The sequence below is a fragment of the Trachurus japonicus genome, chromosome 13 (genome assembly GCF_045865225.1).
Source record: "Trachurus japonicus isolate A0001 chromosome 13, Traja_1.0".
Taxonomy (NCBI): domain Eukaryota; kingdom Metazoa; phylum Chordata; class Actinopteri; order Carangiformes; family Carangidae; genus Trachurus; species Trachurus japonicus.
Genome location: NC_140919.1, coordinates 1648287 through 1663497, shown reverse-complemented (window position 1 = coordinate 1663497; position 15211 = coordinate 1648287). Strand labels below are relative to the sequence as shown.

General features: G+C 41.7%; 3 protein-coding genes across 3 annotated transcripts in view; all 3 read right to left on the bottom strand.

Moving 5' to 3' along the window:
* Positions 1–15211, bottom strand: part of LOC146975210 (stonustoxin subunit beta-like) — a gene marked incomplete at its 5' end in the record, with an annotated part of 195007 nt that overhangs the window by 54222 nt on the left and 125574 nt on the right. The window lies entirely within an intron of this gene.
* Positions 1–15211, bottom strand: part of LOC146975212 (protein NLRC3-like) — a 347620-nt gene that overhangs the window by 225398 nt on the left and 107011 nt on the right. The gene's annotated exons all lie outside the window — the stretch shown is intronic.
* LOC146975219 (trace amine-associated receptor 13c-like) lies at positions 628–2070 on the bottom strand. The gene has a single exon (XM_085794369.1). It carries the CDS (start codon positions 2068–2070, stop codon positions 1045–1047), a length of 1026 nt encoding a protein of 341 aa, XP_085650495.1. The 3' UTR covers positions 628–1044.

The following is a 15211-nucleotide window of genomic DNA, read 5'->3' as shown; positions in this document are numbered from 1 at the left end:
TGGTGACGTGTCTCAGTCCGGGACCGGGACTGAGAGTCGGAGCTGAGCAGCCAGGTGAGAGGAGAGGAGAGGAGAGGAGAGGAGCGCACTGCAGGACAGACGTGCCCCGTGCGTAACGGCGCGTAAAAGACTTTTAACACGGCTGAAAAACTATTACAGAATTACCCAGACGTGAGGAAATGCAGAGATGTAAGATCACGGGGCTCTGACAGGTATCAAATCAATAAACGCATACGTTTTGGCAAAGTTGTATCAGTTAGTACATGGTTTTCAGACGTGGTGAATAAAGACGCAAAAACAGCCACCGCAATCTCTTCCTGGTTTGGTAAATCACATTGCACGCGCTAAATAAATCTATTTGCATTTACTCCTCCCAGTATTTAGCACGTTCTGGCTGAAACGCCCATATTTACATATTCATCAAGGCAAACACGCTAAATGGATCGCACGTGCTATTTTGCCCGTTTGAGGGACGCAATCCTCGGTGCGTCCAGTTAGTAGATCAGGTTCCACATGTGTTTGCGCGTGCAATCACGTTTGCACACGTTTTAATACACGCAAACCTTTAGTAAATCCGGCCCATTGTGTAATGACTTTTTGATCTCATCATTTCATTAAATTATTTGACTCGAATTTCAACAGCAGACAATCAGAACAATTGACAGCAGCTGTTCAAAGTAACTCCATCATATAAATAATATCATAAAAACAATGACTTTCATCAGGAACCATAACGCTTTAGTTCATAATAATGTTTTTTACATGATGCTACATGATGATTAGACCTAATTATACTGTAATAATATTAAATCAAATTAATCAGGACATGAGAACATTTCATCTTTGAGAGTTGGACTATTCACTATGAGTAAGGCAAATAATGATCATAACAATGAACATGTAGCACTTATGCCAATGCTACAGAGATCAGTGACAGTAAAACAGAAAGATGTTACACTCATCCTCCTAACATTGCTGAAAAATTACCATAAAAAGAACAAATGCATAAAGATTCTCAATTCAAATACAGTGACAGTGCTGTCATCACTGTGTCTGTACATTCACCTTCACAGTTGAAGAATGGGGGTCAAATATTTTCAGAGTGACAATGAGATAAAAGCATTTCTTAAACCAGGGATAAAAAAAGGCATAAATGACTGGGTTTAAGGTTGAATTGAAGTAACCCAACCAGACAAAGGCTTCAAAGACGGCAACAGGTGTGATGAAGCCAGTGTAGGCATCTATTATTGAGGTTATAAAGAAGGGCATCCAACAGAAGATGAATGCACCCAGCACAATAGCGAGAGTCTTAGCAGCTTTGTGCTCAGACGGTTTAACCAGCCCAGCTCTTCCTCTGTCACTGGAACACAGGCTCATATCTCCGATCTTTCTCACATGCTCTTTAGCCACAAGAAAGATTTTGGAATACAGACAAACCATCACAGTGCAGGGGGCAAAGAAGACAATAACGGCGTCCAGGATTCCCCAGATGGGGTTAAAGAGAAGGTAACAACTGCCAAGGCAGTTAATAGATTCTATATACTCCTCTAACCCTGCTACATTGGCCTTGGAGTAGAGGAGACCATAGGAAAAGAGAGCAGCCAGTGCCCAGCTCACACAGACCATAATCCAGGCCACTGACATAGTGATCTTCCTGGAATAATGCAGAGGATTGCATATGGCTTGTTGCCTGTCTACAGCGATGCAGACCAGGTGGAAGATAGATACAGTGGTAAGAAACATATCAAAGCTAGAGTGCAAGTCACAGAAGACATCACCATAGAACCAGCAGCCATGAACGGTGCGAATGCTACTGAAGGGCATCACAATAACACCCACCAGAAGATCAGCAAGAGCCAGAGATAAAAGCAGCACATTGGTGGGATTCTGCAGCTGCTTAAAATGACCAATGGACACAATGACAACACAGTTCCCTACAACAGTGACCAGTATACCTGCAGCAAACAGCAGGTAGAGGACGGTCATGGTCCCCACACTGAACTGAGCCATAACACATGAGGCATTAGAGCCTGGAAAACACAACTGGTCCTGAGACAAGTCACTCATCATTACGCCAACAACAGACAGAACCACAGCAAAGAGAGAAATATGTCACAACTGCAACAGAGGTCTGTGCTGAGGGAGAGACACATACTGGAGATCTGGGTCTCGGAAGAAAAGACACAGCAGAGACGCCACCTCCAAGTATAACTCACTTTGCCGTCCAATCAAAAGTGCTTCAGACTCCGAGGGGGAAGTTTGCTCCTCACTGACGTCACAGTTAGAATTTACCTTCACTGCTGTTTTAGGTCACATTGAGGATTTTACAGAATCACAACTTATTCAACAGTTGTGTGATCCCTGTGAAATTGTGTCCGTCTGTCCGTATCTGGACCTGCACCAAGTGTGAAGGGATCTCAGTGAAAACCAAAATCCTGTTTTGGGGGGCCATGGTGACCTCCAACATCTGGTACAAGTCTTTACTTGAATCAAAGTGCCAGATTACAAATGATGTTGCATTTTCTGAAATCACCTTGACATGAAAGGTCAACCTTTCAATCTTTGTCACCAACATCTAAAAACTTTAACCCTGACAAAACCGCCCCCAGACCTGACATCAACTTGGTCTCAGTCTCTACAAAGAATATCATTATGCTGAAGCTTATGGTGCCTTGGAAAGAACGTATGGAGGAGGCCTCCAAAAGAAGGCTTTGAAAATGCTCTGATTGACTTGAATGGGAGTGAACCGCTATGGGGGAAATGGAGACAGAGACCCAGGTCCGACAGCATAGCAAGGAGGACAGCACGTGAGGAAGATGAAGATGAGGAGGGATTTAGAAATAAAAGCCTCTCTCAAATGAAAGCCTGCCCCCAATGAAGGCTGGGTCTCCTGGGCAATTTTGTAAATAAAGGCCCCAGACCTCCAGATGAAATTAACATGGCAAAAAATCGACCGATCAGAATTTTGGTCGAGCCAGAACGTATCGACCAATAGATTGACCGGTTGACTAGAAGGTACTTACTAACTAACTAACTAACTAGAATGGATTTTAATACTGAGTGATGCTGTGACCTTTATACTCTTTTCATGCTTTGTTTTTATTATTGTTAATTCTTGTAATGCCTCTTTGCTTGTCTTGTTTTTATGTAAATCACTTTGTTCATCATTCTAGATGCTGTAAATTCTATGTGATATATAAATTAACTTTGATTTGATTTTTGATACCTGGACCTGTAAAATCAAGTCCTATGAGCTCAACTTACCTAGACATTGATGCTGTAACTTGACCTTCAATTGACATTATCTCCTTCATTTTCTGATGGAGCTATGATGGGGATGCAAGTCCCATCAATGCAGCCAATTACACTGGGGAATCCTTAAAGCAAACACTAAAGTGTAAAATTTTACACTTTTCTTTGTTTAAGTTAAAGCGCAATTAATAAGCTGGTGTAAGACTAAAATGTAAGAGAAATCCACCAGGCATAGAAACTCATAATTATTCCATTCTCACCCAAATGATTGGGTGAGCGTCCTGAATGCACTCTCCACACCCAACCAGGAAATAAACTGTTTTGTAAAAAGCAGCACATGCGGGCCGTTGCTTCCACCACCAGCTGCTCACACAGAGAAAACAGTTGGCATATATATACACATACACACAGAGCACAGTGATATGTAAACGCAGCAGGTCACATGTGTACGACTGTGCGGATTAGGGATGTCCCGATCCGATCACGTGATCGGAAATCGGGGTCGATCACGTGGTTTCAGACTCGATCGGAATCGGACGTTACATCCCGATCAGGAATCGGATATATTACATATCTACATGTCAGGGTTTTCCTATCTGTCTAAAGCGAAGACGGGCCGCATGGGGGGCGTTCAGATGTATTACTTTTACTGTAGACGTTCGTCATGTGCGCTCATTACCCAAAGCGACGCGCATTCGGTGCAGCGTGCTTGTGTTTTGTGCATGGTCTGTGGCGCACAGCTCCACGGTGTGTGTGTGTGGCTGCGTCGTCGCGGACAAGTAACGATATGAAATGACGGCGCTTGCGAGAGTGTGAGAGACGATCGTGTCACCGTGTCAGCTCACTGTTTGTTTGTGTGTGTGTGGCTGCGTTGTTTCACTGCTGACTTCCAAGCAGCTTGTTGTTGATGTTTGAGCGCTACACACACCTGCAGCAACAACAGTCACTGCAGCTTCTACTGAGAGCGAGTCCGACGTAACGCACGTGAGACCGACACACGGACCGACCGCGCAGATGTCGCGGACATTGTTAAACTTCTCATACTGTTGAATAAAAAACTACCGTTGTGTTGCGTGATGGCAGATACAGAACCAGGTATTTATTTAAAGTTAGAGAGGGAGAAGGAACAAGGTGAGCTGGGTGAGGGAGGGAGGGAGGGAGGGAGGGAGGGAGAAGGAGCGGAGTGAGTGAGGGAGGGAGAAGGAGCGAGGTGAGGGAGGGGTGGGGGGCAGACAGGCAGGAGAGGGTGGGATCAGGGGAGAGAGGCTGGTGATTGAGAAAGACATGATAAGCTATTTTATTTTTGACCAAATGTTCTTGTTGACTTATGGATAACGGCATTAATATTATACTGTGGAGCTACTGTGCTAATATACATTGAGAGTTTACAATACTGCAATAAATGTCATGGGCTTGTTATTGAGGTAGAGTATTATTGTGAGATTGTGATATTGTTACATCCCTAGTAGAGCACAAAGAACAGAAAAATAGTGGGATGATACAGTTGATCTACATTAAAAACTTTACTGCATTGCCAAAGTATCGGATCGGGACTCGGTATCGGCAGATACTCAAAATCAAATGACTCGGACTCGGACTCGGGGGCAAAAAAATGTGATCGGGACATCTCTAGTGCGGATGTAATGTAAACCTCAGTAAACCTCAGTCCACTCTACTCGCTGGTGTGATTATTGTCCACTCAAAAAATACTTAAAAGTATTCAGAACAGAAAATTTAATTTGAGCCCACAATGGGTCTTAAAATTAGACGATGGATCCCAAACTTTGCAAAATTCTATTTTCAAGTAAATACGGGGTGAAAGTGTGGTTGTTCTTTTTTGCATTGGATGATGCAGGCGCACGAATTATGGATCACGTTGCTCACGATTCATCAGCCAATGATATCAGGATCTGAGTCTGAGTAAAACGAGGAGAATCGTCCACCACCACCAACACAAACTCCACTCCGTCCCTACTCCACTCTCCTCCTCCGGATCCCTGAGCTCCATCATTTAGCCTTGCTAGCTAAGTTAGCAAGCTATAACGTAGCAAGCCTACTAGCTAACAGTAAGCTAAACACATTTGTTAGCTAAACACATTTGCGCACGCACACACACACCGAGCTCGGTACTGCCCGAAACATTGAATATCCTGCCCGCTCGATAACAACCAATCAAATTCGTTTTCCTTACTCGGGTAAACTCGTGTTGCAGCTCGTGACAACTCGGCGTGACAAACAGGACAAACGGCCATTTCTCTACACCTTTAAGGGCCGGCATTCCGACAAATTAAAGTAAACGTTCGGAAAGGCGGCCCTTCGGAATGGCAAGGCAAGGCAAGGCAATTTTATTTGTATAGCCCGTTTTTACAAACAGTTTGTCTCAAAGGGCTTTACATAGCATTGTAGCAACATCCTCTGTCCTTAGACCCTCACATCGACTGAGGAAAAACTCCATGGAAACCCTTTTAACAGGGAAAAATCGGAGAAACCTCAGGGTGAGCAACAGAGGAGGGATCCCTCACCCAGGACGGACAGACGTGCAATAGATGTTGGCACCCTGGAACCCCTTTAATGGTGGCAGTGGTAATGAAACTTTCACTAATGCCGGATATTAGCCTTCATATGCCCGACAATGCTTAATATGTGATAACGCAGCATTCAACGGTTACTATAGCTCTGTGATAAAGATAGAGATCTTAATAGGCCGAACAAATAAAAATGAAAATAAAAACTATATCCGACCTGCGTGTGTTGAAGCACAAACCCGATGCAACCTAACTCACTAGCATTAATTCTTGGCTCCAATCTGGCCAAAAAAAAATTAAAAGGCAAAAAGGAAGCCCAACGCCCGGCACAAGTCATTAGCATATATTTTCGTCCCGAACCTGGGCATCTGGTCGTGTTGGTTGAGAACTCTACTCGGTGACATCATCTTCCTTGTGCATTTCCATTTACAAGTAGCATTACTGTCTAACACTTTATTATAAAAACTCACCACTGATGCTGTTTAAGTTTTAAAACACTCTCACTCATTCTCTGTTTACCATTGCCTTGCCAAGGCATGCAGGAAGGGAGCTTCTTACAGACAGTAACATACCTTAAAATCTGTGATGATCCTCTCTGACTTATGTCCCGGAAAAAAACACAAAAATGTGCCTTAAAATGAGCCTTTTCAGAGCCAGTGAAACGATTCTGACGGCCTGTTGCCTTGCTGACATTTTCTTTGTCTCCGATGTTGTAGAGGAAAATGACGTTGGCAAAAGAAATCGAAGGGCAATGCATTAAAATTTGCTCCGAAGATCGGGAATGTCTAATCTTCGATATATGTGGATGGAGAGGGTTATTTATGTAAGTTATTGACTGTGTGGTGAAGCAGTATCTTTCATAGAGGGATTACACTGAATCAGCTTTGTTAAACGGAAAACTCAGAGTTTCCCTCATCTCAGGCTTAGCATATATTTTCAATAATTCCACTTTCTGAAACATGGTCCAGTTAAATTAACAGGAGACAGATTTGAATTTGGGGAATGCCAACTTGTGTATTAAATGAGAAATAGCCATATGTATTAAAAGCTGAATTAATAATTTGGTCAATAAGAAAGAGTGTTTATGATGTATTGTGGATGGTATTTTGTTTGTTGTATTTTGTGTATTTGTTCAGTGTTTGGTAGTTGTCTTTTGTTTTGCCCTTTCAGTCTCTGTGCTAAAATATGAAAATGATCTATAGCAACATTAAAAAAAATAGAGACATCACTTTCTAATAATATAGTACATAAATAAATTGTATTTTCATTAACAATTTCTAATCCTGCTCCTTCTTTAAACTTATTAAAGTCTAACATTGGACTATGCATTTCATCATGCATAATGCTGTATCTGCTTTCGAACTGATGGTTATTGTGTGTAGATTTTATTAGAAGTTTAACAATGTGCTTCAAATATGTTCCTCCTTACGTCTGGTCTCTCTGACACATTTTAGCTCTGACAATATGGCCGCAACAGAAGCCTGCTGAGTTGTGATAGAAAGAGAATAAGTGTAGCTGTTAACACAGATTTCAATACCAATAGTAGGCTAGTTTATGATTGAAAAGTGGGACATTTGGCTTATTTCTAAAGTCCATTAGTAACACAGCACTTCAATAAGTGCCAGTCTTAGTATTTTCTTGAAACTGTGTTTTGAATTATCATTTACGGAGCCTGCTGGGGCAGTCATCATTTTACTTTTATTGTTGGTGATGATTGTGATGATTAAATAAGGATGTTGGTCTGAAAACATTCCTTGTTAAAGGGATAGTTAACCCAAAATCGAAATGTCACTCATTATCTCCTCCCCCTCATGTGGACTAAGGGCTGGGAGAAGTTTCAGAGTCCTCCGTGGCTTCTCTGAGTTACAGGGGGTCTCGGCGTAGCAGTGCATGTCCATATAATGGTTGCAAATGGATACCAACTGTCTTCGTAACAAAAAGACACACCAAGAAACGTCCAGATACCTCCATGCTGCTCGTATGTAATGTCTGTCTTGTATTGAAGCCCCGAAATGCGAAATTGTCTCGAAAAAAAATTAAATAAGTCTATATTTCAAGCTTGTTTTGTAGCGGAAGCTTCTCGAAGCTCCTCTTCCCGTTTCGTCAAATTTGGATGAACTGGGAAGAGGACAGACCCTGGTTCTTCCAAATTTGATGAACCGGGAAGAGGAGCTTCCGCTACAAACAAGCTTGAAGAATAGACTTATTTAATTTTTTTCCGGACAATTTCGCATTTCGGGGCTTCAATACAAGACGGACATTACATACGAGCAGCATGGAGGTATTTGGATGTTTTTTGGTGTCTTTTTGTTACGAAGACAGTTAGTATCCATTTGCAACCGTCATATGGACATGCACTGCTACGCCGAGACCCCCTGTAACTCAGAGAAGCCACGGAGGACTCTGAAACTTCTCCCAGCCCTTAGTCCACATGAGGGGGAGGAGATAATGAGTGAAATTTCAATTCTGGGTGAACTATCCCTTTAAGTTTTGGATTTTTGTGTGCATTGTTATGTGTTTTTTAGAAAAGTGATTAAATGCACTAGTTATTGTTTTTAGAGGTGGTAACAAACATTTTTATACTATATTAGGGGTGTAACGGTACACAAAAGTCACGGTTCGGTACGTACCTCGGTTCAGGGGTCACGGTTCGGTACGGTTTCGGTACAACAGACACTAATTGAATGTAAAACTAAAATCTGTCTTGTGTTATAAAAGTTAAAAGAAAAAAGAATACAAAATAAAACAAGTGCATTAGGAGTGTTATAATGCCATTCATTAATTCTAGAGGGAAAAAAACGTGCACTTGACAACTGGCAACTATTATTCGAATTATTAAAGCAGATATCATCGGCACGGCCGTTTCGGCTAATGCTGTGTTCAAGGCAGGCTTTTGAAACCGTAAGTTACAGCTTCAAGTCACAACTACGACTTGGTAGCGTTCCAGGTAACCCGTAGCTCGTGTTTTTACCGTCCTGTTGTCTGTGAAAGTTCCCTATAACGGCCACTCGTAACTTCCGACCCGTGAACTCGTACCAGATCGAACTGGTATGACTTCACAGGAAGGAAAAACACAAAGTACGAGTTTCCTTGAACGCACCATGAGTTAGCAGCCCCCGCCCTTGTCAGGCATCAATTGGTCCTCGTGCTACGTCACCACATTCACGCGCATCCCTTGGCTGCACACACAGCCCTTCATGCCGTTCTCTCCCCTCATTGGATAACACTTGTATCCCACAAGGAAAATTTTCTCCTCGGGTTACAGCAGAGCAGAGTGACGGAGAGACTCGTGTTTAGGCTGAAATACTTCATGTAAGTGATTGCTGACGGAAAATAGGACTATTTAGGACTTATATTAACAAAAACATTCCACTGATATCTGCTTTAAATTATTATTATTATTAAAAAAATATTATTAAAAAAACAAAACAATAAACTGACATCAATGTTGGTTTACACAGTTAAATTAGACTAGCAGTTACTTTGGTGATGTTTCTGGTCCTGCCTGTGTTCATAAAACATATTAGGCAGCTACACGCACATCCCCCAAAAAACTGAAGACTAGGTGCTGGACCACCAAGAAAGACACAGTAAGGAAAAAAGGAGACCGCACACTAGTTAAAAGCTCCCGTGACAGTTTAATGTCACTCACACGTTTCGGGCGTCAGCCCTTCATCAGACATAGTGTGTCTGATTATAATAGTGTGCGTCTCCTTTTCTCCTCACCTGTCTGTGTTCATGTCAAGAGGCTTAAAAGCTGCGGGATAAGTTGTTGCACACAACTTGTCTTTTTACTTGCACCAGTGATTGACATATCGGGTTGAACATGCGCTACGTGTTTGATGCGTTTCTAGCGACTCACCGCGCATCCGTGAAACATCGCCGACGGACTTTGTCCGGTGGACCAGTCGCGCGAGCCGCCGCCGCCGTTTGTTTCATTGAGAAGCCACAGTGACATGAATGAAGCAGACAGCTCTCCTCCTCTAACTTCACTCTCTCATCACTTCTCTTCTTCGTCTGCTATGACGGCTGCAGGCAGCTTCGAGGCTCATTACCGCCACCTGGATTCGAGTGAGGACTCGACTTTTTTTTTTTTTTTTCTAATATTCATTCAGACGTATTCGTCGTGTGACTGTGTGCACCGAACCGTGACCCCCGTACCGTGACGGCACGGGACGAATACATATACCGTTACACCCCTATACTATATGCTACAATTTTCTGAGTGTTTGTTGCAGCCACTGGCTTACCGAACCACCAAGCGTAGAATGAGAGAGATGAGTCAATGGCCGCGCGCCATCTCTTTAACTCCAGCTGGATAGGCTGGTCATCAGCATCACTGAAGGTTCAAATCCCAGGGACCAGCTCAAGAAACTAGATTACAGATACAGGGAACAAAAGACACCTGACTTGTTGATAGACAGTGTCAGAGGAACAGACTCAATATCACAAATCTACCAGTTCCATCAACAGTTACAGCGTGAACAGTATCAGCTTAGCTTAACATGCAATTCAACAAACATAAGTTCAAACTGTAATTTTTTTTTTCCACGAAATGACTCTTTCCACTCTGAGAATAAAACACGTGTTTTAATTCATGTGTTTAAACATGTAGCCCAAAAGAGCTGCACATTATGTCATTATAATCATACATTAGCTGCATCTCAATAAAACTGAATATCATGGAAAGGTTTATATATGTCATTAATTCAATTCAAGTTAAACTAATACTAGGCTATATTATAGAGATCCATTATACAGAATTAAACATTTCATGTCCTTATTTGTTGAATTTCTTTTAGTGGTAGTGATTATGGCTTACATTCAATGAAGATCTAAAATTCAGTATCTCAAAAAAAAAAGAATATTACAAAAGACCAGTTAAAAAAATATTTTTAATATGGAAACGAACCCTTTTGAAAAGTTGTGTCCATTTATATGCACTCAGTACTTGTGTTATTTGACTTGAACTACTGGAAATGGGACTTTTCCATTCTGATTTATTGAGATGCACCTGTATATTAAATAAACCACAATATTCACAGCCAGAGCTCAGTTGAATGAACTACCTCACTCTCCTGAGAAACACACACACATCAATGACAGCTGCCACGAGGAAGCTAACGGCTACGAGCTGCAGCTATTAGCTATTAGCGGTTGTTAACAAACGTTTTCTACCCAGCACTTCACTGATATCTGAATAAATCACGAGCGTAACTCGGTGAAATATAGTTTAAACTGTATCTGTTCGGGTTTAGGAAGACTTCCTCTCTGTTTACCGTCTCTGCTGAAGTTTGCTCCGCTGCAGCTTTATGGCGCTCTGCACGAACCGGAAGAGACACACTCACTCACTCAGGATACAGGTGGGCGGGGCTTATTATCGCCAGATGGCCTGTGATTGGTCAGACCGCTAGTCTGACAGACAGTTCAGTGCCAGTAATGATTCTCTGTCGCTAAGTAAAACTACTCAGTTTGGTTTTATATGCAGCCTAACTCATTATAAATGTGGGTTACACAGGAGTTATTAATTTCGTTCATTATTATTATTTATTCATTATTTCTATTCATTAACAGTGCAACATGTGTGTGTCCTTATTCTTGATTATTCATTTTCACATTCTTAAGTGACTATTATTACTAGTCTTGTTTTAAAGTAGTTTATAGTGCACAGAGGTTTGTAAATGTCACCAATGACAGAACTGGAGACATGAATGTGAATTATGGGGCTGAAAGAGAAGTGAAAAATTGTAAAATTTACTCAAATGCAAGTAAGAAGTTTATAAAACGTGCTCTGACTTAATCCAAGTCAGTGAGAATATATTACAATATGTCAGATATGTAGGGCTACAACCTGGTGTAATGTTTACTGTGATTTCAGAAAAGGTTGTAAATAATAATGACAGAACAAAGCACATATATTTGGCCTGATTTTCTCTCCTATTCCACATGCCAGATACTTTTCTTGGCTGCAAGTTTTTTCAGGTTTGGGGTTTGTTCCTGAGCTGTGTGGAGGTGTGATCAGTGAGTCAGACAACTTCTATGTGCAAAGTTAAAGCTTGTTCCTTCAAGAGAAGCTGCTACAGTAGCTAGTGTTGGATATTGAGGGCTAACACCAACAATGCTCCTTTGTTCCTGCAGCAGTCAGATATTTTAACCACAAATAGCGGTTGTTTGTTGTTGTTTTTTTTTATTTTCTGGAGGTGTATATTTATTTATTTATCCTTGCCTATATTAATATCAATTTAAATCACTTGCTTTGAGCAGCCTACTCTGTCGTATGAAGTATCCAATCATGTTGATAAGTTTTGTGCAATGGTATGGAAATGTATTGTTTGTTAAGTGGATGTATGTGTTTTTATTGGGTGGCAAAGCAGTTTCCCCTTGGGGATCAATAAAGTTTTCTAATCTAATGTAATCTAATACACCCTCTCACCCCTCATCTCTACCCGAGAGCGCTGGAATAAGAGAGTAAGGACAGCATTGGTCCAATGGAAGCGCCTCCTGGTGGAGGAATATGGGTTTTGCAAAAGTGCCCAAGAACTGACATCTCTGCATTGTTGGTGAATGAGCAGTGTGGTGTTTTCAATAATTTAAGGACATTTATAGATCACCCACGTTAATAGCATCATCGTGGACCCTTTACAGATAAACATTAACACATAGGCGAGTAAAAAAACAAAACAGTTGTCTACATCAATGTTTCAATCTACATTTTATAATAAACAAGTTATATGTGTAATTTAATATGACCAAGACACCTAAAAACAAAAACACGGCCGTTTGCATCAATTTACAAGCAAGTGGGCAACACACATACATTGGAGTGAATGAGTTTTCTGGGCACTTTTGCAATACCCATCCTGCCAGTCTGGGTGCAAAATGCTTACCATGGGAGTCAGTGGAAGTGTTGTTACTCTCTTATTCCAGTGCTCTACCCTACACTACCCATAGACCACTTGAATAACAGTTTGGTCCATCAAACAGAAAGAAATAAAATCCATTTTGTAAAAGAAAAATCAGTGGTAACATTTTTTTATTGTTTTATTTATTTCTCCTCATATTTCCACATTTATTTTCTTATTCTTCACAGACTTTACATCAAAGCAAATCCTCTGTCGATGTGACAATTGCCCATAATCCTGCTCTGTGATGCAGGTGCAGGTTTATGACAGTAGGTGGCACTGACGTCACCTTTAACTACATGACACAAAGCTGAGGGCAATGACTCAGAAAGCAGACTGAACCAACTCTGATCCTGATCTGTGAGTCAGAATCAACTCACCATTTATAAACATTCACCACTCATCTTTTTGACAGTACTGTAGAGATTGTGGATACTTTCTCCTTCTTTATAATGTTATCATGTTGAACCCTGATGAGCATGGTCATATCACAACAGTTTCTGCTGATGGAGTGATTAAACTCCTACAGCCTCCTGCAGATTAGATCATGTGTGATGGTTTTCAGTAGTCTACATCTAACATCATTGCATCATCTTTACCACAGGAGGAAGATGATCCATATCCGTATGGAGACAGAGGCCTCCAGAGGTTTAGCTACTATACATCTTCAATATGCCAGGCCATGCTCGTAAAAGAGATTTTTTTATCTCAAGCAATTTGCCTGGTAAAATAAAGGTTAAATAAATATCATGTATGACATTCGGTGGCTTAGTGTTTAGCACAGTCACTTCACAGTGACAAGAGGTTCTGGGTTTGTTCTCCAGAAACATAGGCTACTACATGCTAGATTCTACATGCTAAAACATGCTAGATTGTTTGGTGACTCTCAGACTCTGTCCACATTTGACACAAAAGTGTCACTTTTCTATGTGTGTGGGCGTAAACAGTGTTTTTGGTATTTCCAAAAACACCTTCTGGGCAGTAGACTTTATAAAACACTGTTTTTGTGTTTATGTGTGGAGAAGGAACACAGAGCTTGTGGTTGCACAGGGGGCTGGACTGTGGGAGGGACCTGTTGCTCGCTCTGAGAGCTCGGTATCATGTTGCTGCAGGAGAAGCAGGTCAATGGAGATGATTACAATTAAAGCAGAAGTAAGCGATCCGGTGGTTTTGGCTAATGCTGCGTTCCAGGCAGGCTTTTGAAACCGTAAATTACAGCTTCAAGTCACGACTTACGACTTTGTAGCGTTCCAGGCAACCCACTCGTGTTTTTCCGACCTGTTTTACCTGTGAAAGTCACTATAACGGCCACTCGTAACTTCTGACCCGTGAACTCGTACCAGATCAAACTGGTACAACTTCACAGGTCGGAAAAACACGAGTTACGAGTTGCCTTGAACGCACCATAACAGTCCTCGTCCCTACGTCACCACATTCACGGCGTCCCTTGGCTGCACACACAGCCCTGCATGCCGTTCTCTCTCCTCATTGGATAAAAACTGTAGGATACGAAAAAAGTTTTCTCCTGGGCTCAGAGCAGAGCAGAGTGACTGACAGACCCGTGTTTCAGTCCAAACACTCTATGTAAGTGATTGCTGGTGTTGAAAATTAGCTAAACACACCCAAGCAAAGCATCTGGGGCCTCATGTATCAATGTTGCGTACGCACAAAAAAGTGGCGTACGTCATTTTCCACGCCAACGTTCAGATGTATCAAAAGTGAAATGACCGTGGAAAAGTGCGGTGGCCCACGCCAACTCCATAGCTGGCGTACGCATGTTTCTACAGCTATTGTTCCTTTGGCGACACTTAGAGGTGAAGCTGGGACACTGTTAATAATGTGAAAACAATTAGTCCTCAGAGTAATGTGCACATCAGAGACACATTTATGAACAACTAACCCATCCACATGTTGCAATTAGATAGGTGGATAGAAAAGCATGCGCAAAGTGGTGTAGAAAATAGCATCAGCTTTAGTCTTAAGATATTGCAGATGCTGCAGTGCGAAGTGCACACAAGTCCCGGAGGTTTTTTTTTTTTGCACATGACTCTTTTGGTTGGTCAATGTGTTGAAATTATAGTACTGCCGCCTGTTGGTGTGGTGTGTCGTAGTGTCCTTGGGCAAGACACCTAACCCACCTTGTCTCGTGTGAATGTGTATGAATGTTTGGTGGTAGTCGTTAGGGTTAAGGCAGCCATGCTTCTGTCAGTCTGTGGTATGAGTGAATCATGGTTTCTGTACAGTGCTTTGGGTATCCTGAAAAGCATCATATAAATGTAAGCCATTATTATTAATTCACAATGTCTTTATTGCGTTTATATATGGGCAGAGATTTCTTTTAACATGTTGGTGTGGATGTGATTTCTTTTTATTAGTAGAGAAGGGAAAAACTCTGGGTACGTGGGGACTAGGCCTCAGTTTTGTTGTTTGTCGCTGAACACACCACAGCGTTTACGATATGTCGAAGTGGAGCACAGTGAAACTGAGACTGACTGGGACCTGTTTGGTTTTTCATACACATTGTTCAACCAG

Coding starts and splice junctions, on each gene's coding strand:
- LOC146975219 (XM_085794369.1), bottom strand. CDS start 2,070: ATGATGAGTGACTTGTCTCAGGACCAGTTGTGTTTTCCAGGCTCTAAT.